A 27709-nucleotide genomic window follows, 5' to 3' on the forward strand; every position below is an offset into this window, starting at 1 on the left:
GGGATGGTGCAGTAACACACGCTGGGCGGGGCCTGCCCGAGGTCCCGTAGGGGTGGGCTGTGGGATGGTGCACTAACACACTGGGCAGGGCCTGCCCGAGGTCCCGTAGGAGTGGGCTGTGGGATGGTGCAGTAACACACACTGGGCGGGTCCCGTAGGGGTGGGCTGTGGGATGGTGCAGTAACACACACTGGGCGGGGCCTGCCCGAGGTCCCGTAGGAGTGGGCTGTGGGATGGTGCAGTAACACACACTGGGCGGGGCCTGCCCGAGGTCCCGTAGGGGTGGGCTGTGGGATGGTGCAGTAACACACACTGGGCGGGGCCTGCCCGAGGTCCCGTAGGGGTGGGCTGTGGGATGGTGCAGTAACACACACTGGGCGGGGCCTGCCCGAGGTCCCGTAGGGGTGGGCTGTGGGATGGTGCAGTAGTGCACTGGGCAGGTCCCGTAGATGAGTACTTGCGGTGCACCTCACCCGTACTTGAATGGTTAGGCTGAGAAATCTGCCGCTTTGGCTGGTGGGTGGGAGTTACGTCTCTCTGTGCTTAATTTTTCTTAAATTAGTGATGAAGTAAAGTAGTTTTTCATAGTTTTCATGGCCATTTATTTTTCCTGTCTCGATTTCTGTTGCGTCTTTTTTGTTTGTTTATTTGGTTGGTTGGTTGGTTTGTCCTATTGATTTGTTGCCGTTTCTGATGTATTCTGGATGCTAACTTTTTTGGATATATATGGATATAACCTTTGAGTTAGTAGTCTGGTTTTCTACTCTCATAGTGGAAATCCTTCATTTTAATCTTTTTAAAAAAGATTTTATTTATTTATTTGAGAGGTAGAGTTACAGACAGTGAGAGGGAGAGACACAGAGAGGTCTTCCGTCCGCTGGTTCACTCCCCAAGTGCCTTCAATGGGTGGAGCTGAGCCGATCCGAAGCCAGGAGCTTCTTCCAGGTCTCCCACACCGGTGCAGGGGCTCAAGCACTCTGGCATCTTCTACTGCTTTCCCAGGCCATAGCAGAGAGCTGGAATGGAAGAGAAGCAGCCAGGACTAGAACCAGCACGTAGGCAGACGATTAACCTAGTGCACCCCCTTCACTGTAATCTTTAAACTTAAATTAAAGAGGCAGGAAGGGATGGGGAGAGAGAAAGAGTGCCTGCACCGCCAGGAGCTGGGAATGTAATACAGGTCTGTCATGTGGTCGGCAGGAACCCAATTGCTGGAGCCATTGCTGTGGCCTGCTGGGATCTGCACTGCAGTAGGCTGGGGTCAGGGGCTGGAGCTGGGGAGAGAAAACCAGCACTCTGAAGTGGGACGTGAGCACCTTTAGCCACTGGGCTGAACACCGAAACCGGGAAGCTTTTACCTTTAGCCTAGCCGGTTCCGTGATCTTTTCCTTGGTAGTAAGGGCTTTTTGAGTCTTTGACGTGGTTTCGAAGGTGACCTCTCTTGTTTCCCCTGAGTTTTTAAAAGTGTTGCCTTTTACGGTGGGGACCGTCATCCATGGAGTCTGAGGCGGTGGGCCGGTGTCTTTCGTGTTCTCAGGTGCATAGCCGTCGTTCGCTCTGGCACTCAGCAGCTGGTTCCTGTTGATGGCTCTCGGGCTTTCGCACACATCTGGGCTCTGAGCTGTTCCCCGGTCCTTCTCGCTGCCTGTGCTGCCTCCACGTTGCCTTGCTTGTCAGAGCCTTGGATCTGACTGTTTCCTGGCGAGTCCTGACTTTCTTTTTGCGGTGTAAGTTTAGTTTCTTAGAAAGATTTATCTTTATTTGAAAAGCAGAGTGGCAGAGAGAGAGGAGAGACAGAGACAGAGATCTTCCATCCGCTGGGTCACTCTCCAAATGGTCAAAAAGACCAGGGCTGGGTCAGACTGAAGGCAGGAGCCTGGAACTCCATCCGGGTCTCCCACGTGGCTGCAGGGTTCCAGTCACTTGGGCTGTCAACTGCTGCTGTCCCTGGTGCATCCGCAGGGAGCTGGATTAACGTGGGAGGGTTAGGAGTCACACCTGCGCTTTCATACTGGCTGCCACTGTCACAGGCAGCGCTGGCCCCCGTGAGGAAACCTTAGTGAACTCGTTTTGTTTCGTGAGATCTCAGAAATTGGATTGAATCTGTTGCTCAATTTAGAGATAAATAGTGTTTTGTGTTAACGTTTATTTAGTTCTTCTAACCTTTGTTTTTAAGCAGTGTTTCCCTTATATGTACAATTTGTTAAAATTATTCATAGATGTATTTTTAATAAATACTATCTTTCAAATGTTTAATTTCATTGTCTCATTATTTACTGTCATTATATAGAAATACAGCTAACTTTCCTAAATTGATCTTATACCTGGCAAACTTTGTAATGTCTTTCATCAGTTCTAATAATTCTATAGATTTATATGAGAATTCGAAGAAGTCCTTCATGTCACTTGTGAATAATGACAATTTTTGTTTCTATTCTGTAAACAGTTTTTTCCTTTTTGTTTTATTTTGCTGGCTTAAGACTTCTACTCTAATACTGAATACAGGAGTGGGTGTTTCACGTGGTGGTTAAGGCACCCATGGCCCGCTTCCCAGTGCCTGGGTCAACTCTGGGCCGCAGCTCCTGAGGGCAGCGTGTTGCCAGCGCAGATCCGGGGAGGCAGCAGTGATGACTCTAAGAAGCGGGTTCCTGCCACCCCGTGCCTGACCTGGGTTGAGGTCTTTGCTCTTGGCCCGGCCAGCCCCAGCTATCATGGGCATGTGGGGAGTGATCCAGCAGACAGTAAATGAGAGAGTATTGAATGCAAGTGGGGGAAACAGGCATCCAGGTCGCATTCCTTATTTTGAAAAAAAATCTTTTAACATTGCACTATGACTTAAGGAAACTATTCTTTGTCATGTTAAGGAAGGTGCTTTGCTCTTAGTTTTAGACTTAGAGTGGTTGTTGAGGTTTATCAAAAGTCCTGTTTCCTTTTAACTACCTTCTGAGATAATAGGGTTTTGCTTCTTTATTATTGTGATGAACTTTATTAGTAGATTGCCTGCTATTGAGACAAGTGTACCTTCCTGAAACACTCTGCATCCATCATGATGGGCTTTTTTTCTTTTAACACAGTATGGGATTAAGCATGTTAGTGTCTGCACTGCAGTGGTAGCCGTGGAAGGCAGGGTCCTCTGACTCTGAGTGTTTTCTCACCATTTGCTGGTTCTTTGTGACACCCTGGTAGGTCATCATATCAGCTGTGTTGAGTATTTGTTTTGGCAGTAGTGATGCTGTGATGTTTTGTTTGAAATAGTGTTTCCTTTTGGTTTTTAGTCGTAAACATTTCTGTGTTTGTGCCCTTTGAGACACCTGACGCGGGCACAAAATGTGGGATGTGAATGAACACGCCTGGGAGTCGTTCACGTACCGAATGGGCCATTATTGCTTATTTTAAGAGCGTTTTAGATATTAATTATACTGTAGACATATAGTTGGTAACTGTTTGATATATGGCTGCGTTTTAATCTGTGCCCTAGATTTTGGTTTTATTTATCAGACCTTACAGTGTCTGTTGGGGGTGGGGGAAATGTTCATTGAATCACATCCCCAAGACTTGAGTTGTAAATAACTCCTTTCTGAGCCACGCGCTTCTGGATTTTAAGGGGTGTAAGTCCCACAGGCCTTCCCGGCAGACTCTCTGTTTTGTTGCTTCTCTCATAGAAATGATCTCCATGGTGCCTCCTCTGCTGTGAAGTGGTATTACTGATGCATGTGGTAGAATTAGGTGTTTCCAAATGTCTCAGATCAGGTTTTTCACAAGTAGTCCTGAGCACAGCCACACTTTCCGTTTCTGTGTGCTTCTCCTTTTAGTATGCAAAACGCCTGGCTCCCTGGTGTGCAGTTCTGCGGGGATGGCTGGGCTGGGGGAGGTGCACAGCTGAAGGCGGAGAGCTCCCTGCTCAGGGTCTCTGGAGCCCTCCTGGAGCCCCCTCGGAAGCGGGCAGGGGAGACTTGGGAAGAGCCTCTTTGAATCAGTGTGCGTCCTGGAGCTCAGGTTTCTGCAGAAGAACTGGGAGCGCTGGAGCTTTGAGACTTCCTCAGGCCTGGTGCTCAGGAGCGGAGCAGCTCACTGTTGCGTGGAAGCTGATTTGGAGGAAAGACGCTGAGGGAAGAGTTTAAGGCTTGCGCTGCTCTTAATGAATTCCCAGTCTAACAAAGCCGTGAATATCAAGAACGTGGACAGGACTCTAAGCTGCTGCTCTCGGCAGCACTCATTGTGAGAGCCGCTCAGATCATTCTGCGGTTTCATTAACCACATCCACACTCCGAGGGCATCCTGCCTTCATCGTCCTTTGCTAGATCATAGCCCGACTTTGGTCGACAGCACGTTCGTTTAAATGGGAGCTAATGCACTGTGACAGATCTTTCCCCCTCTCCTGTCTGCTGCTTCCCGAGCTGGTGCTGTGTCTGCTGGGGCTCCTGGGCACGTGAGTGTGTTGTTTTCATCTTTCTTCCAGAGTTCTGGAGGCTGTGACTGCCCCCCGCCCCCCAGAGAGTGCCCGTGGACACCCAGAGGGCACGTGGTCCTTGCCTCAGTGCGCACTGCTGAAGTGGGAGGCAGAGACAAAGGTGCTCGGACCCCAGGCTCGGCTGTGTCCTGCCAGCTGCCTGCCGGCCTCCTTCCGAGTCGGGGGCTGCTAGAGGAGGGGTGGTTTGGAGAGGAGCCCTGATTGCTGATGCTGCTTTTCTCCACGGCTCTGTGAACCCTTCGCCTCCTGCCCTGGGAGGAAGGAGGGAGCGAGTCCCAGGGGGTCTGTGGGCTCCAGGGCTCTGCATCTCTCTAGAACTCACTCGCACACCTTGCAGGCTGCACCCACTCCCAGGGGAAGTGCCGTGCCACAGGCACCTGGCTTAGAGAGGTGTGCCTTGGTGAGAAGAACCCACAGGCAGGGCCGGGCGTTACTGTACTCAGCACAAATGACCTGTGCCTCCCTCCCTCCTTCTCTCCCTTCCATCCTTGTTCCTGAGAGAGGGAGAGACATGGCGAGATCTTGCATCTACTGGTTCATTCCCCAGATGGCCACAGCCGCGAGGGCTGGGCCAGGCTGGAGCCAGGAGCTTCATCCGGGCCTCCCAAGCACTGGGGCTGTCTTCTGCTGCCTTCCCAGGCCATCAGCAGGGAGCTGGAGTGCAAGTCAAGCAGCTGGCATTTGAACTGGCAGCCATATTACCCTGTGACACTGGCCCCACCACTTTCTCCAAATAATTTTCAGAATTCCCCTGTGGCCCTTGAAAGGGGCACAGATCCTCTGAGTTGGGTACACCCACAGCACAGTGCTCCCTCTCAGTGTCACCCTTGGCATCTGCCAGGCTGAGGTGTGTGCAGCCTGCCAGGTGTGGTGGTGAGCTCTAGAGTCCCCCCGAGGAGAGACACGGAGGCACTGAGTGAGTTTCCAGCCCACAGGGCTGATCTCATTCAGTATGTAGTGGAGAGTGCTGTCCCGCTCCCTGCCAGTGAGCTGCCCGATGGCCTGTGTGCCCTAGTATTTGGACGGCAGTGCTGGGCCAGCCCTCTGGGGAGCAGGATCTGGGCCCAGGGCGTACACCAGAGCGTTCCCTGCCTGTTTTTGGGCCACCAAGACCTCCTGTGTGGGAGTTTTGGTTGCATTCCTGTGGCCTTTGTCGCTGGATTTTGGGGATCCTGTGGCTTAGCTGTTTGGCTTTGGTAGACTTCCAGCCCAGCTCTGGCCTCTGGCCACACCTCTGAGCCCGAGTGTGGATGGGCAGCAGTGTCCGGAGGCATCCTGAGGATCTGGGCCCTGACACGGGCAAGGGCGCCAGCGAAGCCCAGCAGCGGGATGACGTCTGCTCCTGAGATTGGCTTCTGCTTCTGGCTGGACCGTTGTGGTGAGAACCACGGTGGAGAGAGGGAAGCACGTCCTTAGAAGCTTCCCATCCTGCTCCTTTGTCATTGAACGGTCTGCGGTGGCCATCGGCGGGATGCGGGTGGGGTGGGGTGCTGGGGATGCACGCGCGGCCCTGGGCAGCTAGCTGTGCCGAGAGTGTCCCTTCCGGCGTCATCGGGATGCTTTGGAAACGCTTGCGTGGAGGGAGTGACACGAAGTCGGTGATTTGTCATCTGTGTGTGTCTTCCAGTCTGAGAGCAAAAGCTCAGCAACGGGCAAAGCATCAGCCCCGGCAGTGCGTGATGCAGGGTTAGAAGTGCTCCAGCTCAGGGCCCCTCTCCTTGGAGCAGCGAGGTCTGGTCTGCGGCGAGCTCACGGCGATAACAACCGCACGAGTGCGCGGCCTCTGAGTTCTCCTCAGGGCACCGTTCAGACGTGCTCAGCCCTGCGCGCTTCCCTGCATTGCGTGGCGACGAAACGGCCCACGCGAGACAACCTGTGAATTCACGTCTTGTGGGACCTTGGCGCGGTGATGGACTGAGGTTTCGTGGGTCTAGGGAGGCTGCGGGGATCCTTGGGCCACGCGGTGCGTTTCTTATGACTTGGGAAGGCAGTTTAAAAACGACTGGGGTCAGAGATAATTTCATGACTTCAAGCAAAAGAAAGCGTAACACAGGAAGTGACTTAGGACAAAAGGTAAAAGAATAAATCGTAGTTAAAACAAGAAACCCTGGGCTCTGAGAACTCTTCTTTCAGTTTTTTAAAATTAATTAATTAATTTGAAAGGTAGAGCGAGATTGAGAGAGCACGAGCGAGCGAGCGAGCTGACTAGCTAGATATATCTTCCATCTGATGGTTTATTCCCCAAGTGACTGCAACAGCATGGTTGGGCCAGGCTGAAGCCAGGAGCCGCATCTGGTCTCCCACTGGGTGGCAAGTGCCCAAGTACTTGGGCCATTATCCACTGCCTTCCCAGGAGCAATAGCAGGGAGCGGATCAGAAGCAGAGGAGCTGGGACTTGGACCAGCACTGGCATATGGGATGCTGGTGTCACTCGTGGGAGCAGTGGCTTAACCTGCTGTGCCACAATGCCTGCCCCGCCCCCCCCCCCCCCCCCCCCCAGCTTCTGATTGAAGGCAGTCATCCCATTAAGCAGCTTCCTGACTTACTAACTTGAAAAGATCTCTGGGTTGTGACTGTTGCCTTTCTTCTCAGAGTCTGTAAGTGAACGAGTTAATTAGGAGCTGGTTGATTTGGGTCTGTGCCAGGCGTCCTGGAGCAGCTCTATCCCTGGGGGCGGTATCTTGCCCTTCATCTGCTCAGCCAGCATCAGCCATGAGAGTAGGGGGCTGGAGCCTGAGGAAGAACCGTCACTCAGCTTGAGGATGGGAGCATGCGCCTGGGAGCTGACTTGAAGGTGGGCGTGCAAGGCAGAGGTTGGCAATGTGGTCCTCTCACAGAGGTGCTAGGCTGGAGCTTCTGCGCTGTGGCAGGGCCTGCGTGGGCAAGGACCCTCTTGCTGCCTTGCTGGATTCCTGCATGGTGTTCTTCAGTTCTTGAGCAGGTCGGGAGCCAGTTGTCCTCTCTGTCCCTCTGAGTTCACCAGTCCCCCAGTGTCCCCGGATGTTTCCAGTTAGAGTATTAACTTGGTACAGAGTTCCCCCTTAGTACAGCCAGAGTTCCACCTTAGTACAGCCGGAGTTCCCCCTTAGTACAGCCAGAGTTCCCCCTTAGTACAGCCAGAGTCCCCCCTTAGTACAGCCAGGGTTCCACTTTAGTACAGCCAGGGTTCCCCCTTAGTACAGCCAGAGTTCCCCCTTAGTACAGCCAGGGTTCCACCTTAGTACAGCTGGAGTTCCTCCTTAGTACAGCCAGAGTTCCCCCTTAGTACAGCCAGAGTCCCCCCTTAGTACAGCCAGAGTTCCACCTTAGTACAGCCGGAGTTCCCCCTTAGTACAGCCGGAGTTCCCCCTTAGTACAGGCAGAGTTCCCCCTTAGTACAGCCAGGGTTCCACCTTAGTACAGCCAGAGTCCCCCCTTAGTACAGCTGGAGTCCCCCCTTAGTACAGCCGGAGTTCCCCCTTAGTATAGCCGGAGTCCCCCCTTAGTACAGCCGGAGTTCCCCCTTAGTACAGCCAGGGTTCCACCTTAGTACAGCCAGGGTTCCACCTTAGTACAGCCAGAGTCCCCCCTTAGTACAGCTGGAGTCCCCCCTTAGTACAGCCAGAGTTCCACCTTAGTACAGCCGGAGTCCCCCCTTAGTACAGCCAGGGTTCCCCCTTAGTACAGGCAGAGTTCCCCCTTAGTACAGCCAGGGTTCCCCCTTAGTACAGCCGGAGTCCCCCCTTAGTACAGGCAGAGTTCCCCCTTAGTACAGCCAGGGTTCCCCCTTAGTACAGCCAGGGTTCCCCCTTAGTACAGCCAGGGTTCCCCCTTAGTACAGCCGGAGTCCCCCTTAGTACAGGAAGAGTTCCCCCTTAGTACAGCCGTGGTTCTACCTTAGTACAGCCAGAGTTCCCCCTTAGTACAGCCGGAGTCCCCCCTTAGTACAGGCAGAGTTCCCCCTTAGTACAGCCAGGGTTCCACCTTAGTACAGCCAGAGTTCTACTTTAGTACAGCCGGAGTTCCCCCTTAGTACAGCCAGGGTTCCCCCTTAGTACTGCCAGAGTTCCCCCTTAGTACAGCCAGGGTTCCCCCTTAGTACAGCCGGAGTCCCCCTTAGTACAGGAAGAGTTCCCCCTTAGTACAGCCGTGGTTCTACCTTAGTACAGCCAGAGTTCCCCCTTAGTACAGCTGGAGTCCCCCCTTAGTACAGGCAGAGTTCCCCCTTAGTACAGCCAGGGTTCCACCTTAGTACAGCCAGAGTTCCCCCTTAGTACAGCCAGGGTTCCCCCTTAGTACAGCCAGGGTTCCACCTTAGTACTGCCAGAGTTCCCCCTTAGTACAGCCAGAGTTCCCCCTTAGTACAGCCAGGGTTCCACCTTAGTACAGCCGGAGTTCCCCCTTAGTACAGCTGGAGTCCCCCCTTAGTACAGCTGGAGTTCCCCCTTAGTACAGGCAGAATTCCCCCTTAGTACAGCCGGAGTTCCACCTTAGTACAGGCAGAGTTCCCCCTTAGTACAGCCAGAGTCCCCCCTTAGTACAGCTGGAGTCCCCCCTTAGTACAGCCAGAGTTCCACCTGAGTACAGCCGGAGTTCCACCTTAGTACAGCCGGAGTTCCCCCTTAGTACAGGCAGAGTTCCCCCTTAGTACAGCCGGAGTTCCCCCTTAGTACAGCCGGAGCCCCCCCCTTAGTACAGGCAGAGTTCCCCCTTAGTACAGCCAGAGTTCCACTTTAGTACAGCCGGAGTTCCCCCTTAGTACAGCCGGAGTTCCCCCTTAGTACAGCCAGGGTTCCACATTAGTACAGGCAGAGTTATCTCTGCAGAGCCCAGACAAAGCTGGCCTGTCCGTAAGATTTTGATGGGCTTCTGCTGCCGTTGCTAACGTACGTGCTGCAGTGGGGGTTTTACAGATGAGGCAGGTGGGCCGAAGTTTTCCTGTCTGTGCAGGTGGCTTTGTGGAGGATGGGGTTATCTTTGGCATCTTTGTGCCCTGCTGGGCAGGGCAGGGACAAGAGGAAGGGGCTGACGGAACTTCCTGTGAGTTGTTGACTGGCACAAGTCTCCCCTACCTAGAAGATGGAACGCATAGTCCTTAGTTTTCAAACTGAAGACTGGTGGTGCATCGCTGCAGGTGCGGGAGGCCTGCCGCAGTGCGTTTCTGGGTGTTGAGGCGTGGAGCTGCCGCGGTGACAGGGGCTACTGCATGGAGTGGCACTGGCCGGACCTGGGCAAGCTGTGCAGGGCAGTGTCCCGAGTGCGCCACTCGGTCGCTGCTCGGTGCAGAGGGCTCCAGGGCTGCGCCACCTTCCCATCCTCCGTCGGCCTGTGGCGAGGAAACGGGAAGGTTGCGCGGGTGTTCATACAAGCAGCTCTCCTCCCGTGGAGCCACGTCGTGTGCAGAAACACGTGCCTTGTTCCCAGCACAGGGTGTGTGTGTGATCTCCCTGTGTGCGTGATATGTGTGTCGTCTGTATGATGTGTGTGAGCTGTGTGTGTTTTATCAGGGTGTGACCGGTGTGTAGTTTGTGTGTTGTCTTAGTGTACATGTTCTGTGTGTGTTATATCTGGGTGTGATGTGTGTGGTCTGTGTATATGATCTGTGTGTGTTGTATGTGAGATCTATGTTATATCTCTGTGTGTGACCGCTGGGTGTAACGGTTGTGTTATTTCTCTGTGTGTGGTATGTGTGTATTCTGTATGGCCTGTGTGTGTGATCTGTGTGTGTGTGCTGTGATCTCTCCATAATCTGTGTTTGAGTGAGATATGGGTGTTTTTTTTGCTGTGTAAGGTGTGTCTGTGTGTGATGCTTGTGTGTATGTGATATTTGTGTTTTGTGCATGTGTGACCTCTCCATATGTGAAATCTGTGTGTTTTATGTGTGTGGTCTCTGTGTGTGGTGTCTGTATATAATCTGTGTGACTATGTTTGTGATCTCTGTGTGATGTGTGTAATATGTGTGGTATTTATACATGTGTGATCTCTTATCTCTGTGATCTCTGTGTATGATCTGTGTGGCTGTGTGTGGTCTCTGTGTGTGATGTGTGTGTATGACCTGTGTGGCTGTGTGTATGGTCTCTCTGTGTGTGGTCTGTGTATGATCTATGTGACTGTGTGTGTGGTCTTTGTGTGTGATGTATGTATGACCTGTGTGGCTGTGTATGTAGTGTGTGTGTGTGGTCTCTGTGTGTGGTCTGTGTATGATCTATGTGGCTTGTGTGTGGTCTCTGTGTGTGATCTCTGTGTGTGCTCTGTGCATGCGTGCACTCCCCTCTGTGTGGAGCAGGCCCCCGTTCCCTTTCTCTGGAACGCACTCCTCTTCTGTCTGCCCGTCCCCTCTCAGGTGTGTCCCTGCGCACTCAGACAGGTGGGGCTGAGCGGTCGGCTCCACAGCATCGCGTGATGGAGGGGTCAGGTGGGAACAGCTGATGACGGTTGCAGGCATGCTTAGCGCCGTGTGATGCCACTGTGAGGCCCCTCCCAGCCGCGTGGTGTGGCTGCGGGCCAGAGCCAGGCTGGTAGAGTGGTGGAGGCTTGGGATAAGGGGGCTCCAGGCAGAAGGAACAAGTGCCAAGGGTCTGGGGTGGGAACAGGATGGGTGAGGAGGTGGTGGGGTCAGAGGAAGGAGGGAGGGGCAGGCCAGCTTGCTGGGGTCATGGAGGGTTTGGTAGGAGAGGACCCCCTGCTGGTGATGGGGTCTTAGAGGAAGGAGGGCGGGCCAGGTTCCTGGGGTCCAGCTCAGGGAAGGCCTGTGGGGCCGGTGTGTCCTGCATTTTCGCAGCCCCAGCTGCTGCCCGGGGCACGCGGGTGTCAGGAGGGAGACTCGTGGGGAGACTGTGGTGTGCTTGCTGGGGCAGTGGGGGATGGGAGAAGGGGCTGGAGCTGGCGCCCCTCTACGATTGTCCTGGAGGTGACGGCGCGTGGGCTGCACAGGTCCCCTGTCTTCTCAAGGGTCCTCAGGCAGCGCTGGCAGAGCCAGGGCCGCTCCATGGCTGCCTCTTTGCTGCCTCCCCCTGCCTGCCTCGTGGCAGCCATTTCTGTTTCATGCTTGAGCTACCTGTTTCTTTATTTACATGTGACTGGGATTACAGTCTTAGAAATATGATTTTCAGGTTATCGAAAGAGCTCAAGTAGAGTTAAGTCTAAGTAACTGAGCTGACTGATGGCTTTCCTTAATCGGGCGTCTGGATGTGGGTCCCCCAGGCGCACGGCATTTCCGAGTGCCTCGCCCAGCCGGCACTGCACTTCCCGTGGGCCGGGAGGCAGAGGCCCTGCCGTGGCGTGGCTGAGAGGGTGAGAACATAATGGCAGGTTAGAGCTCCTCTGAGAGCCACTTACCAGTGGTTTGCTTCCTCCCCGAGTGTCCCTGCCACCTGCTCAGGGCTGCTGATTGGCCTTGTGGCGCTGCTTGTGTCTCGGGGCCAGTGCTGCTGTGGGACTAGTCCTGGCAGGTCCGGCTTTAGAGAAGTGGGCCATGTTTTACACGGGGCGTGGAGCCTGTGCCAGCCTCCTCTCTGGAGGCCTGCAGGCCCCCACACACTCACCCTCACACTTTGCGCCTGTGGGGCCTTCCTCCCCCTCCCCCTCCTCCTCGGGCTGGGTGAGCTGTCCGGCTGCATTGCTTTCTGCAGTGCTGCAGCTGCTCAGGGGAGAAGTGTGAGGAGGTTAAGGTGGGTGTGCACATCTTACCTTCTGAAAGTGGGGGCTCATTGACACGATGGGGTGCTCCACTGCTTGAATTCCATGCCTGCTCTGGCTTCGCGCAGACACCCACACATGTATGAACTCACATGGGCGTGCACTGTGCCCCCGTGGTCACTCCCTGCTAGGCCTCAGGCAGATACAGATCCGTCACATGCAGACTTTGCTCACCGGGAGAGCAGGGTCTTTTGTTTCTTTCTTTCTGTAAAATTGTCATCTCCTGTCCCCCTCTCCTTTGACGTCTCTTGTGTGGAAACGACTCTGTTAGCCTAGGCACAGCTGTGGTGGAAGCTCCCACACTCTCCTAGGCCCAGCTGGAGGCACACTGCTGGGGTGGCACCCTGGCTGTACAAAGCAGGGCTGTGTGACTTTGGGAAAGTCACTTCACTTCTCTGTGCTCAGCTCTCTCATCTGTGTTAGTGATTGCCGCATCCTACTGTCACATTTCTTCTGTCAGTTCCCGTGGGGCAGGAGTGGGGGCCTGTCTCAGCTGGGTCCTCTGCTTCAGGCCCGCGGTCAAGGTATCGGCCAGGGCCAGTGTCTGAGCCGTGGCCTGACTGTGGAAGAACCTGCTGCATACCCATAAGCCCCTGTAGTTGTTGGCCATGGTGCTGAGGGCCTGAGTTCTGCGCGTCTGCTGGCTGCCCTCAACCCTTGCCACTGGCGGTGTGAGGAGACTGCCTCCCGGCTGGGCAGACAGCCATCTCACGTGACGGCACTGTATGTTCCCTCCTCCTCACCGTGAAGTGTGTCACAAGGCCCGCCGTACCCAGAGGAGGGGATCCGGCAGGGCTGAAGCCGGGTGTCGGGGGCTGCGTGGCCCCCAGACTCAGCCCTCTGCGTGGTCTGAAAGTGGAGCCTGTGAGCGCCTGCCTCAGGGTTCCTGTGGGGATTCCGCGAGTTAATGGAGATGGTTAGGGTGTAGTGAGCATCTAATAAATGTTAGCTATCATTGCATGCTGTTGCTGGGCACGGCTTTATTGTCTTTGCTGGCCGTTTGGCCACCTGGGCGTTCTCTCGTGTCCTGGTGGCTGGGCAGGGCCGTGGCTGCTGCATTGGTGACTCATGGCTGAGGTGCTGTGGCCTGAGCGCTCCTTGTCTGTACCCAGGGTTCGGCTGAGGGACTGCTTCCAGCCTCTGTAAGAGTGAGGGTGTTGTGTACTGTGGCCACCATGTCACTTGCCATTTTGTACACGAGAAATTCTGAAGTGGTTCCATGTTGTTGAGTGATTTTTTGGTCTTTGATCTTGTTTAAATATTCAATTCTCTCTAGAGAGCTGTTGACTTAAAAATGAAGAATGTGTATGAATATATATGCATGAGTGTATTACTCATTCAACAGATATTTGTCAGGGGCCGCTGCAGTACAGGTGGTGGATCACTTGCTAGTGTGGCAGTGGGCTGTGGGCCTGGATCCTAGGGCTGGCTTTCGCAGGCCGTGTGCCCTGAGCCCTGGTCCTTTCTCTGCAAGCCCTGGGGTTGGTGGTGGTTCTGAGAATCGGGACTGCCAAGCTCACTGCCGAGTGAGTCTTGCAGGCAGTGGGGGAGGGGAAGGACGACGAGGTGCGGGGTGTTGGGAAGCAGTGTGTTCGCTCCCTTGTTGGAGTGTCCACTTGCTGGTCTTTATGGGTACCTTGTTCATGTGAGACCTGCCTCAGCTGGCCTGGGCCCGAGGTTCATGCTGGAGCCAGCGGTGACTCACTCACTGGTGAGGAGGGGCTAAAGGGTCAATGGGTTGAAGGTGAGGTCAGTTGGATCCAGAGTCTGGGAGAGACAGGCTCTCTAGGTCCTGGGAACTGCACTGGTGCCTGCTGCTCTGCCGTCAGGCTGACGAGAAGGTGTGTGCTGGCTGGGAGAGGCCTGGGGACGCCGCCCTGCAGCCTCTGAGCTCTATCAGTCTTCAAGCCATGGGTGTGTGTGCGTCTGGGGTGATGTGGTGGGTTACACTTGCTAACATTCCTCTCACAAATAAAGATGGAGGGGGTGGGTGATGATGAGACATGGCGAGGGGGAGATAATGGGATGTGGGTAAAGAGCGGAGAGGGGAGTCTGGGTGGCCCCCGTGTCACAGCGTGGGTGACCCAGGGCCCACGGACGTCTTCTTGGGTGCTGGTTGCTTCCAGGGGTTTAAAGCAGTCCCTCTCTTCCTAAGAGCATCTGTCCATTCACTCTGTCCACTCATCACCTGTCCCTTCCTCCCTCCCCCCAGAAGTGTCCCCCCTAGGCCGGTACTGCTGCTCTGCCCCCAGCCCCAGCCGTGGGCAGTCCTGGCCCAGGGGCCTAGGGAGCAGAGAGCATACATTCTGAGACCAGCTCCGGTGGGGAGACATTGCCTGAGGTTGGTGAAACACAAGGGTACTCCAGAAAGTTTGTGGAAAATGGAATTACGAGTTTACAAACATTCTTTTGAAATGCATGTATGGTTTTTTAAATAACATGCATTTCCCATATTTATGCAAAAGTAAACTCATACTGACTTACCCTCATACTGCACATTGCGTGCACGTCCATAAAAAGGATAACTGGCGTTTTACAAAGAAATTGGAGAGTGATTGAGACTTGCCTTTGTTGTGTTTTACCGTTAGAGACAGGGACGACTGTGGCAGCCTGTGTCTCGAGTGCAGGGAGCAGTGTTTTCATGCTCACGCTGGCTTGCTTTTCTGCTTCACCATCTCTTCCATTTCCTTTCAGATTTTTGAAAGGATTTTGTTTATATGGGCGATCCGTCACCCTGCCAGTGGATACGTTCAGGGCATAAATGACCTCGTCACTCCTTTCTTCGTGGTCTTCGTTTGTGAATACATAGGTAAGATCATGCCGGTGTTTCTCTCACAAAGCTGAGCAGGTGCAGTGGACTCCCGTGTTACTCTGCGGAAGTATGACAGTATCGAAAAGTGCCACCGTATTTAATGTTGGTAATGAGAAGTAATAATAGAGAATAATGGCTTTCTCATTGATGCCAGCTTTTAAAAAATACCCTTAAGTCCACACAGTCAGCTACTGAAGTCCTAGGCTGTGGCTGTACTCACTGATAGCTTTTCTCTGATGATGTATGACGATGCATGTGAAATGGTGCAGTCATTGAGAACGTCTTTCTTTGTTTTTTTCTTTTTGTTCCTTTTTTTTTTTTTTTTTTTAAGATTTATCTATTTGAAAGTCAGGGTCACGCACAGAGGAAGACAGAGACAGAAAGAGAGCTCTGACTGCTCGTTCACCCCCAGAATGGCTGCTACGGCTGGGGCTGGGCCAGGCTGAAGCCAGGAGCTTCTTCTGGGTCTCTGGGTTGCAGGGGCCCAAACACTTGGGTCCTCTTCCGTGGCTTTCCCAGGCCATTATTAGGGAGCTGGATCAGAAGTGGAGCAGCTGGGACTAGTACAGCTTGAGCTAGTACCCGTGGGATGCCGGCATCACAGGTGGCAGTTTATCCCACTGTGCCACAACGCTGGCCCCTGAGAGCCTCTTTCTAATGATACATGACGGCACGTTAACATGTTAGGATTACCGAGGCATGTTACCCTCACTGAGAGCCTCTTTCTAATGATGTATGATGATGCGTGTGACATGTTCCAGTCACTGAGTCTCCTCCTGATGATGTATGATGACACACATGACGTGTTCCAGTCCCTGAGAGCCTTCTGATGACGTATGACAATGCATGTGATGTGTTGGGAACGTAGCTATTCCCAGTGTGCCTTTAATGGTCTGGATTTAGATGGATCAGGCTAAGGTGATAGAACGTTAGTTGAATGTTTTGCTTACAAGCTAAAAACTAAGCCTTCTTTAATTGCAATTCTGCATTTTATCACTTTGTGACTCTCCATACTCTAGTAACATTTCCTTTTATAGGAATATTAATTATGTACACAGTAATTGGCTTAGCAGAGATTTAGTTTGGGCCGTGCTGTTTCTCTTTGAGTACTGCATGTTTTTCTCTCATTTATTCTGTAGCAACCGGCTATAGCCTCACCTGTTTTGAATCTTCTTTAATTTAAAAAAATTTGATAATGTGAGTCGGGGTCTGCTTTTTAATCCGTCTGTGGGTGACAAATGAACACACAGGAGGGGCTTTCCTCCTGCGCTGTGGCAGGCTCCTGCGTCTTCAGGTGAGCCTTCCTGGCGTGGTGTCCCCTTGTTCAGGTTCCCGGTGCTGTGCCCTGGAGAGACCAGGTCTCCCGAGCCGTCCCCCTGTGAGGCTGAGCACGGGCCCCACTTGCCTTTGTTTCCATTCGTGATTTCTGTGAGGCCTCCTCATTGCCGAGCAGCTAATGAGAACTGCGCCACTCACTCCCTAATCATCGCTTAAGGAGGGAGAAGCCGCTCCCGCAAGCGCCTGCCTCTCTGCTCCTTCCACCCTCATTTGACAGATAATGACCCTAGAACAGTAGGGCCTCTGTCAGTAGACTTCGCAGTTGCTAATTGAAGGAAGAAGTTCAACTGAGATGTGATTAGAGAATTGATATTCCATGTTAAATAGACCATTTAATTAATGTGGTAAATAAGTTTGTCTTAACGCCTTTACCACCAAGTTACATTGTAAGACCCGAGCGGTTCTGAATGCATTTCCCTGATGCTTAGCGAGACAGGATGAAGGGACATGACCGTGGTGTTAATCATCCAGGAGAGAGAAAGGCTGGAGAAAATGGAAGTTGTGTCCTAGGAGCGGTGTCTTCAGACACACTCCAGAGACTGTCCCTGCCCCCTGCAGCCCCTGCCACACTGTCACATGCATGCGTGCACACCCGTGCACCAAGTGTGTGTTCCGTGCTGCGTGGGACAGCTGTGTAAAGTGTGGCATTTCTGGCAGCGGATTATTTTGTTGGATGGATGTTTCCCATGTTTTGGCCCTGGATGTCCAGTGTGATGGGTAGATCTGCAGGGCATTTAGACCTTGTGCCCCAGACGTGCGAGGTTTTTGTCACTGCGTAGTGCAGCCCGCGTCTGTCTATGTGCGTGGAGCACCGCCTGCTGACCTCGAGGGAGCACCCGCGGTGGTGCTGGGGCTCAGGTAGAGCTCCGGGGTGTGGGGACGGTGGGTCTGCTTCCGCACCGCTGACTCCCCCTCGGCTGGGCCGGGGGAGCCTGGTCCCTGCCCTCCGGGCGTGGGGACGGTGGGTCCGCTTCAGCACCGCTAACTCTCCCCCTCGGCTGGGCCAGGGGAGCCTGGTCCCTGCCCTCCGGGCGTGGGGACGGTGGGTCCGCTTCAGCACCGCTGACTCTCCCCCTCGGCTGGGCCAGGGGAGCCTGGTCCCTGCCCTCTGGGCGTGGGGGACGGTGGGTCCGCTTCAGCACCACTAACTCCTCCTCGGCTGGGCCAGGGGAGCCTGGTCCCTGCCCTCTGGGCGTGGGGACGGTGGGTCTGCTTCAGCACCGCTAACTCTCCCCCTCGGCTGGGCCGGGGGAGCCTGGTCCCTGTCCTCCGGGCGTGGGGACGGTGGGTCCGCTTCAGCACCACTAACTCCCCCTCGGCTGGGCCAGGGGAGCCTGGTCCCTGCCCTCCGGGCGTGGGGGACGGTGGGTCCGCTTCAGCACCACTAACTCCCCCTCGGCTGGGCCAGGGGAGCCTGGTCCCTGCCCTCCGGGCGTGGGGACGGTGGGTCCGCTTCAGCACCGCTAACTCTCCCCCTCGGCTGGGCCAGGGGAGCCTGGTCCCTGTCCTCTGGGCGTGGGGACGGTGGGTCTGCTTCAGCACCGCTAACTCTCCCCCTCGGCTGGGCCAGGGGAGCCTGGTCCCTGCCCTCCGGGCGTGGGGACGGTGGGTCCGCTTTAGCACCGCTAACTCTCCCCCTCGGCTGGGCCGGGGGAGCCTGGTCCCTGTCCTCTGGGCGTGGGGACGGTGGGTCTGCTTCAGCACCGCTAACTCTCCCCCTCGGCTGGGCCAGGGGAGCCTGGTCCCTGCCCTCCGGGCGTGGGGACGGTGGGTCTGCTTTAGCACCGCTAACTCTCCCCCTCGGCTGGGCCAGGGGAGCCTGGTCCCTGCCCTCCGGGCGTGGGGACGGTGGGTCCGCTTCAGCACCACTGACTCTCCCCCTCGGCTGGGCCAGGGGAGCCTGGTCCCTGTCCTCCGGAGCTCGTGTTGCAGCAGGGAGGACGGTCTTTAGGCGAGTAATTGAACAGCTTAAAGTCACTAACGCTCGTGAAGTGTGGGGCGCCGTGAGAAGCTTCCCCAGGGTGGGGGCCAGAGGAGGCTGCTGGACCAGATGGCGTTCAGTCCCGTCTGGTTGGGTGAGCCGGAGCAGGCCTGGGGCCACAGTGGGATGTCCCCTGTGGGGGCTGGTGGGTCACAGTGAGAGCCAGGGGCCAGGTCTGGAGGGACACTGCTGTCATCCACACTGGCTGGGCTGTGGTCTGCAGGGGAGATCCCAGGGTGTCTGGGGAAGGCGAGGACCAGGCCCACTAACTGTCCATCACTGGCAGAGGCACAGGGGCTTTTGGTTTTTAAGAACCTATTTTTGAAAGTACCGTATTTACTTATTTAACTTATTTGCAAGAGAGAGAGAGGTCCCATCTGTTGGTTCCCTCCCTAATGCCCATGCGGTCTGGGTCAGCTCAGGCTGCTCTCAGGAGCCAGGAGCTCAACCGAGGTCTCCTCTGTGTGGCAGGGACCCATCTCCTTGAGCCATCACCACTGCCTCCCTCCTCCCTGTGTGTGCAATCAGGACTGGGGCCAGCCTGCGGAGCTGTGGACTGTGGGTGTTCTGTGAGACGTCCTAACGCCCCCCAGGTGCTCCTCAGATGGGTGGATCTGAGTTGCTGGACTCATAGTTTGCTGGGCCTTTGAGCGGGTGAACCTCAAATGGTTTGTCCATTTATCTTTTAGACACTGTTTTCCCCTTTAAAGGGTAAGCCTGATGACAAGACACCGTTCTGATGTGTGAGTGTCATGGATGTCCTTGTTCCCGGCTTTCAGGCTGTCACACATTTTGGGGCACCTGTGGAGACTCCTGAAGGTTGTACTTGGGGTGTTGTTGCTGGCTGTTTGTCTTCTAATCTGAAATGTGGGAAGCAAGTCCAGGTAGTTGAGGCTGCAAGCAGGCCTCTTGGTGTGGGATTCCCCGGGCAGGCAGCGGGAAGAACGGGCTGCCCGTGGAGTGTGTGCTTTGCTGTGTGCCCCATGGCCCCTGCTGCCTCCTGTGGGATGAGGGCCAGCCCAGGGCACAGTGCCCTTGACTGTGCTGCTCCAGGTTGGGTGACAGCCGCTTCTGTCCCGTCTCAGTGAGCAGCCCTGGCCCTGGCCCTCAGAAGCCCTCCGCTCTGTGTTGTTGGCTTGGAAAAGAAGGCAGTGGGAAGAGAGCGGTTCTCTGAGGTGGACACACGGTGAGGCGGACCTTGGCTTACTGCACTGGCGTCAGCTCTGCCCCGCAAGAGAAGCTCTGCCCCGTGAAGATCCGTCAAGAAGCAGTTTGTAGAGAACACAGACTGGAAGTGTGGGAGGAGCCGAAGCATCTTGGAACTGGAGCCATGTCGGGGAGCGCTCAGGGCAGGTCTGGGCCGACAGTCTGTGATACCAAAGGAGCGAGTCAGGAGTGTGTGCCCATGGCCCGGGCGCCTTGTGGGGCTTCCAGCGCAGGTAAAAGCAGTTTGATGCTGTTGATGTTGCCGTCGAAGGCTGCAGAGTCCACAAATGCAAGTTTAGCACACATGTGTTCACATGTACATGCCTGTTCCTTGCCAGGACTAGTCAGAGCTTCTCTGCTGGGCCTAGCCAGCCCTTCCTGTGATGGCCCCTGGCATGTTGGTCAGGCGCTGGCAGAGCCTGGCTCTCGGCGGGGCTCAGGAGACCTCTCGTGGGCTCGGGGCGGGGTGGCAGTGTGCCCAGTGTGTCCGATCAGGGTCACTCAGGTGTCACAGCTGGGGGAGGCCCCAGGAGAAGACTGTCGCTGCGGGGGAGCATGACTGCTCAGAAAGCGACTGTGGACACGCATGCTCCATGCCAGGGAGGCTGGGGGCTCTGGGGCTTCAGAGGCTGCAGCCTTGGCCGGGTCAGAACCCCGGGCCTGAGGTGATGAATTCGCAGAAACGTGAAAGGGCCCGCTCCACGCATGGCCACTTGTTCTTGCAGAGGGCAGCCTTGACCCCCGGGCTGGGCAGAGCGTGTCAGATTCACGTCCACTAGGAATGGCCCAAGGCTGCTACTGCTGTGGGCTTCGTACAGGCTGTTCCTTGGGTCTAGGATGAGCGTAGGTTAGGGTCCATCCATCTGAGAGCTTCTGATTGCAAAGAGAAGGAATCCTGAGTGACAGAGACTTTGGGGTCTGAGCGGGAGCCAGACCTGAGGCTGGTGACCAGGTGGCCAGATGGCCAGGTGGCAGGACAGAGGAGGGAGACGTTGAGAGCTGATGTGGAGGGCATACAGGCAGACTGGAGGGTGGGGTAGTGGGGCGAATGAACAGGAGAAGCTCAGTGTGCCTCCCTGCTCCTGGCCCCGTGGGAGGTGGGGTGCTGCTCCTGTCAGGACAGAGCAGGAGGATTTAGGAGGTGGGGTGCTGACCTAGGCTGTGCCGTGCTTGCTCTGTCTGTCTGGAAACTCGCTGGAGCGTCCAGTGGGACCTGGAGCTTGGCCAGGCAGTTTGCAGAGGTGGATTTGCAGACTTGGCTGGGAAATGGCTGAGCATCAGGGTCTGGATGTGTTCATCCGAGCGGGAGTTTTGGAATAGGAATTGCAGGGTCCTGTGCAGTGCCAGTGGGCTGTGTCCGCCTGGGGAACTGAGAATAATGGTGGCCTCGTGGGGAGCTTTACGTCCTCTCCCGGGCAGGAGCATCAGGGATTCTGTGCCACAGATACGGCCCTGGCCCGCTGTCTGGGATCACATCCAAGCTCTGCCTTGTGGTAGCGCATGAGGCCCCAGGCACGTCCGCGTGGTGTGCGGGGGAGGTTTAGATCACGATGGTACTGACCCCGTTGGGTGCTGTCAGCTGAAATGAGCTTAGAACCACGTGGGAGGCACGTGACGCAGTTCCCGAAGTTTCGCCGTTGGATGTTAGTTAGGATCGTCGTGTGCATCTCTGCCGTGGTGTCTCGGGTTTTCCTCCACTGAAAGGGTGCCGCAGCTGTACTGAGAGATGATTTATATGCCGTGGCTGTCATCCGCTGGGAGTATAGAGTTCGTTGATTTCAAAGATATTCACAGAGTAGTGCAGCATCAGCACGTTTTGATTCTGGAGTATCTACCTCATGCCCAGAAGAAATCCTGGACCTATTAGTGGTCCCTCCTGGGTGCTCCCTCGTCACCTGTCCGCCAGCCCTAGGCACTCTCGAATCTGCTTCCTGTCTCTGTGGCTTTACGGGTTCAGTCACCGTGTGGCTGGCCTCTTCTCGCCTGTGTTTGGGTGGCGTGTAGCAGTGGTCTGCACCCTTCTTACGCACACCGTCATCTGTCTCCACAGCTGATGGACATCTGCGTCGTTGCAACTTCGTGAGTGATGTTGCTGTGGACACTCACGTACCAGTTTTTGTGTGGATGCATGTTTCAGTTTCTCTCGGGCATCTGCCAGTGACTGGAATTGCCGGGTCATATGGAACCGGACATTTACCTGCAACATTTGCCATGCCACCAGGCCATTTTCCCAAGTGGTGGCACCATTTCTTGTGTCCGTCGCAGCAGAGGGGGTACCTGGCTTGGTTGTGTCCCCATCAACACTGACCCTCACTTTTCACTCTTTTTTTCTGAGGTTGGTAAAATGCCATATTAATTTTCAAATGTCATTAATTTAAGGATGCAGAGTTTTCTGCTTCTCACATCATGAACTGTGACATCTCAGCTAAGGAAGGATGTTGAGCAGAAATAATGCTATCTGTAAGGAGAAGTACACAGACTCTTGGGCCATTCTGCGTCCTCTGTGGCCGGGTGCACCTGCTGTGCTCACGACCTTTCTACCAGTGCTAGGAAGAGGAAACCTCGAGCAGTGCTGCTCTCCTGGGCTCCAGGCTGGCATTTGCCCGCATTTCCATGATGTTTCTGGTGAGGTCCTACGACGTCATACCTTCCTTCTTGGAAGGGATGTATGTCAAGGTAACGCTTCTGCATGCGTGTTCTGGTCCGTGCTGAGGCGTGCTCTGTCTGTCTCCTTGTTGTGCCGTTCCTGTGGGCAGCAGCTGCCTGAAGCTCAGGGCCATCTCCTCTGTGATTTGCCAGGTTTCGCACAGAGTAGGAGCCCAGAATGCTCTCTGATTGAACTGGAGCCCTGAAAAAGCTTTTCTGTTACTGTGAAGTGGAAAACAGCCTTAACCCCTTCAGTAGAAGTATTTGGTGTAGAGATGCAGGAGTGTAGACGGTTGTGGAGGGCGGCGTTGACACGCCGTGGAGAACATTCCTTCCTGCCCTCCCTTCACGCAGACACTGTACCCAAGAGAGGGCGTGGCTGTCTGGGGAGACACTGCACCACTCCTGTTCTGTTGCTTGGCGCTACGGCTGCGGGATCGATCCAACCATCCAGATATCTTTCTGTGGTTAGCAGTGTGGACCTGGGCCCTCCCCCTTGTTCTGCCTATGTGCCCCCCCCCCCCCCCCCGAGCTGGCTGGGCTGCACCTCTGGGCTTCCGGTTGGGAAGCAGCATGGGCTCTTTTCTCCCTCTGCAGGCACAACTAGTGTGTCAGCCCCAGTCTCAGTTTGGTGGGGTAGGAGGGAGGCCCCACCTGGCCTTGAGCCTAAGCTGCGCCTTCCAGCCTGGCCCCTTTGTGTCAGGGCTCCAGCACGTGCCTGCTGGAGAGGTTCCTGTGCCCGTGCGTGCCGTCAGCCAGGCCTGGGAACTCGGGTGCCGGCGGCAGCAGCTGCTGCGCCATGGCTGTGGCTCTTTTGTCTGTTGCCTCTAAGTCTTTCTCCATGCTCTGTAGCTGAGTGGTTTGAGACAATAGCAAGTTACCATTTCTTTCATGGCCTTTTTCCCATGTAACTTTGTAACATAAGCTTTTTCCTGTATTATCAAGAAAATTTGTAAAGATTGTTTCTACCTGCTGCAGAGGTAATTGGTGAGACCGTTCTTCTGTTGGGGTTTTGTTTTTTCCCTGTAGACAGAATGTGATTTTTAAGTAAAGCCTGTATTTTTCAGCCAGTGACTGTCACGTTACTTTTAAGAAGGTTAAATTTGATTTAAAATGAAGAAACATTGTTCCATCATTTAGAACTGCACAATTTAAGCGAAGAATTGCATTTTAGTTTATGTCAGTGCTTTCAGCATAATGAAAACAAAGTATTTTCCCCTCTTTGATGCCTCTTTAAATTTAGAAACAGTTCTCGGGGTGACTGGGTGTTGGCTGTGCTCCCTAGAAGGAATGGCCTTAGTTTATTCTTGCAGCGGGAGAGGCCCTTACAATTGGGTCCTGCGATTAGTGTGTTTAAGTTGAGTGATGAGGTTCTTGTGCGTCATTTTCTCTTAAACGACTCTGGAAAGGAAGTGTGAAGAGGGACTGGGGTAAACAGTGCCTTGCGAACATTAAGAACATGAACTTGTCTGCCCTGTCTGTAAGTCAGAGTCCTGGCTGTTTTGAACAGACCAGTTCTGCATGCAGCTCACGCAGTGGGAGTGCTGCTGCGGCTGCAATTAGCGTGCCCTTGGCAGAGGCAGTGGATCCTCACGTGCGTCCCGTCGCAAGCCCACGAGAGGAATTAGGCCGAGAGCTCACTGTTCGCTGCATCCCAGCAGTGCGGTCTTTCTGCCTGTCTCCATTAACAGGGTAGAGACAGGGCTCTGGAGCCAGCGAGGGAAGGCGAGCGTTGCCACTTTCTCGCTGATAAATTGCAGTTTAGGAGTGATTCCGTCCAACTTTCCTCTTCTGTGTTTAAGTTCTACCTCCTGGTACTTCATTCTCCTGGGTGCTGGGTGAGCTGAGGCTGCGCCACCTATGTCTCATGCATGACTTCCTTGGGGTCTCACGTGGGGAAGCGGGGAGCGGAGTGCTCTGGGAGTGCCAGAGGGGTGGAACCGGCGTGGGTGGAGCTGCTGGTGCTGCAGCCTCGGGAGAGTGGCAGTCCGCGGCCGTCAGCCCTGAGCTTTGTGTCACTCCTGGTTTCTCTTGAAGAGCATTTTGAAAATTATCAGCACAATGTGCTTAATCCTACAGAATTGGAAAACCCAGTAACAGTGTAGCTGGCCAGCAGCTGTGGCTGGAATGCTTGGTGAGTTTCGTCCCACAGTCTTTACATAGCAGCCAGTGCTGGTACATGGTGCATGTACATTCCATGATTTTTAAAAATTTAATATCTAAGCATTTTGCTGAGCTGTTCAACATTTAAAAATAGTATTTTTTACAAAGTAGTGCCACAGTGCTTCGGATAATGGATAGAGAATCTAGGAAGAAAATCAACAAGGACTAGAAGACTGAACAACGAAGCCAGCTGGATGTCGCCGACTTCGGCACGGCGTGGCACGGCACGGCACGGCACGGCACGGCACGGCACCAGCAGAGTTCCTGTTCTCGAGAGCTTGCCGAGTGTTTCCCAGGACAGAGCATCTGCTAGGCCCCAGGAGCTGCCTTGGTACGTTTGAAAGGGCAGAAATCCTATGAAGTGTGTTTGATGGCAGTGGCATTAAATTAGACATCAGTGACAAAAGGAAATTGGAAGAAACTGACAGGTACGTGGACATTTTAGAGTACACCCCAGATAACCGATGGACCGAGGAGAAACTGCAGAGGGAATTACGCTACTGTGGGATGAAGACAGCAGCACAGTGTGATGAGATGCAGCTAGCGCATCGACTGGAAAGTCCTGCACTGTGGCTGACGCTGTTGACCGAGAAAACCCTGGGACCGTTGACCTTGCTGTCCAGTTTCAGAAGCTGTAAGAAGAAGAAGAAACTGAACCAAGAAGAGAGAAGTGATGAGAGAAGTAAACGTGAAACGGGGAATAGGACATCAGAGGAGGTCAACAGAACCAGGGCTGGGTCCTTGAAAGTGCCACAAAATTGACAAACCTTTAGCTAGACTGACCCTCCCCCTGCCCCCCCGCCACACACACACACAGAAGGGGAGGGGGGATTGGAGAGGGAAAACAGATCCAAGTTGCTAACATTGTGAGTAATTTTAGAAATACACAGCAGTAAGGAAATACTAAGAGTATTTCTACAAATTAGCAACATAAGTGACATTGAGAAATTCCTAGAAAGACACAAACTACAGACACAGCCTGTGATCATTAGTTTCGTATGAACTTGGCTAGGTTATGGTGCCCGGGGTTTGGCCACACACCAGTCTAGATGTTGCTGTGCAGTATGTTTTAGATGTGGTTAACATTCAGCTCAGTAGACTGTGCAGAGTGGCTCCCCTCCCCCCATGATGAATGTGGCTCTCACGTCATCAAGTGCAGGCTGTGAGAGCAGAGGCCTCGCACAGGTCTGCTGCCGCTGAGAAACTCTGCCCAGGACGGCAGCAAAGGAGCCCTGGCTGCATGTCCAGGCAGGTGCCATCCCTGAGGTCACGTGAGCCGGTTACTTCCAAGAAGAAGTCAGCCCCTCCCTCCCTCCCTCTCTCCCTCTCTCCCTCTCTCCCTCTCTCTCTCACACACACACACACACACACACACACACGATTGAATTAGAGGTTTTTTTTTTTTTTTAAAGGCCTGCAAAGAAAAGTCAGATAACATAATTGTGATTTCTTTTTTTTCTTTTTTTTTCTTTTTTTGACAGAGTGGACAGTGAGAGAGAGAGAGAGAGAGAGAAAGGTCTTCCTTTGCCGTTGGTTCACCCTCCAATGGCCGCCGCGGCTGGCACACCGCGCTGATCCGATGGCAGGAGCCAGGTGCTTCTCCTGGTCTCCCATGGGTGCAGGGCCCAAGCACTTGGGCCATCCTCCACTGCACTCCCTGGCCACAGCAGAGAGCTGGCCTGGAAGAGGGGCAACCGGGACAGAATCCGGCGCCCCGACCGGGACTAGAACCCGGTGTGCCGGCACCGCTAGGTGGAGGATTAGCCTAGTGAGCCACAGTGCCGGCCATCATTGTGATTTCTAACAAGTGGTTAACAAGAGTTAACACTACAACTTCACAGAGTTTCCCAGAAGAGACGAGGAGGGAACACCTCAGCCCATTCTAGGGGGCCGTTATTGCTCTGATACCAAGACCAGCAGAAGACATCACAAGGGAAAGGAGCTAAACTGTAGACAAATATTCTTCTTGAAGATGTAAAAACCCTCAACAAAGAGCTAGCAAATCAAATTTGGCAGCATATTAAAAGACTTGTGCATCCCAAGAAGTGAGATAAATCCTAGGAATGCAAGGATGACTTAACATATAAACATCAGTATAATGCACAGAACAGAGGGGCAGAAGCCATGTGATCCTCTCACTGGATGCAGAAAAGGCAAAATTCAACATCCTTTCATGAAAAAATCATTTAAGAGACTAGGAGCAGCTCTAGTTTGTTAGGGAACTCCTTCCTAATAAGACTTCTCTTTCTCTCTCTTTCTCTCTCTTTTTTTTTTTTTTTTTTTTTTTTTTTTGGACAGGCAGAGTGGACAGTGAGAGAGAGAGACAGAGAGAAAGGTTTTCCTTTGCCATTGGTTCACCCTCCAGTGGCTGCTGCGGCTGGCGCACCACGCTGATCCGATCGATGGCAGGAGCCAGGTACTTCTCCTGGTCTCCCATGGGGTGCAGGGCCCAAGCACCTGGGGCATTCTCCACTGCACTCCCGGGCCACAGCAGAGAGCTGGCCTGGAAGAGGGGCAACCGGGACAGAATCCGGCGCCCCAACCTGGACTAGAACCCGGTGTGCTGGCGCCACAAGGCGGAGGGTTAGCCTGGTGAGCCACGGCGCCAGCCAAGACTTTTCTTAAAAAGAGACTCTGCAGCCGAGCTCATCCTCAGTGGGAAAGACAGAGGCTTGCCCTGAACTTGGCCGCCGGATGGCAATGCCTACACTCACTTCTGTCCAGCGGCATACTGCTTCCAGCCAGGGCAGTGACACAAGAAGATGAAGCAGAAGATAGCCAGAATGGAAATGAAGAACTGAATTATCCCTGTTTGTAGATGACATGGTCTTATATATAGAAAATCCAAAAGAATCCACTAAAAAGCCGTGAAACCTGGTAAATTTAGTGAGATTGTAGAATACAAGGTTAACATGCAAAAAATCAGTTATATTTCTGCACACTTATGAATAATTTGAAAATGAGGTTATGGAAATAATTTCATATAATATCAAAATTAATGAAATATTTAGGTACAAATTTAGCAAAACAAATGTAAGACTTGCACTCTGAAAAGTATAAAAAATTGTAAAAAGGAATGAAAGATAAATATATTGAAAGACATCCCATGTTCATGGATTGGAAGACTTAATATGAGTATGATAGGGCGTAAAGTCCTCCCTAAATTGATCTGAAGGTTCAGTGCAATCCTTCTCAACACTGATGAGGTTATCTTAAAGTTCATGTAGAAATTGAAGGGAGCCAGCAGGGCCAGTGCCACCTTGAGAAAGAAAAAGTAAGTTCGAGGACTTACACATTCCAATATCAGAACTTACATAGAACCACAGTAGTCAGGACAGCGTCATACTGCACGCGGATACCTGTGCTGAGAGTGGAATGGAACCCAGAGTCCAAAAGTAAACCTTCGCGTTGACAG

The 27709-nt window shown here is 53.8% G+C and overlaps 1 protein-coding gene across 6 annotated transcripts in view; it reads left to right on the plus strand.

Annotated features, from left to right (window-relative positions):
* Positions 1-27709, plus strand: part of TBC1D22A (TBC1 domain family member 22A) — a 358344-nt gene that overhangs the window by 129198 nt on the left and 201437 nt on the right. For 4 of the 6 annotated variants that reach the window (XR_016216436.1, XM_051839990.3, XM_051839989.3 and 1 more), the window contains one exon: positions 14843-14957. The exons of the other annotated variants lie outside the window; for them this stretch is intronic. Coding sequence is in view for 3 of the 4 variants with exons in the window: in XM_051839990.3 (XP_051695950.1) it covers positions 14843-14957 (115 nt within the window). In the remaining variant the exon portion in view is untranslated. The remainder of the gene's footprint in view (positions 1-14842; positions 14958-27709) is intronic. 6 annotated transcript variants of the gene reach the window in all.

This window comes from Oryctolagus cuniculus, chromosome 11 (genome assembly GCF_051225735.1).
Source record: "Oryctolagus cuniculus isolate XC-2025 breed Fujian yellow rabbit chromosome 11, ASM5122573v1, whole genome shotgun sequence".
In the NCBI taxonomy this organism is placed as follows: domain Eukaryota; kingdom Metazoa; phylum Chordata; class Mammalia; order Lagomorpha; family Leporidae; genus Oryctolagus; species Oryctolagus cuniculus.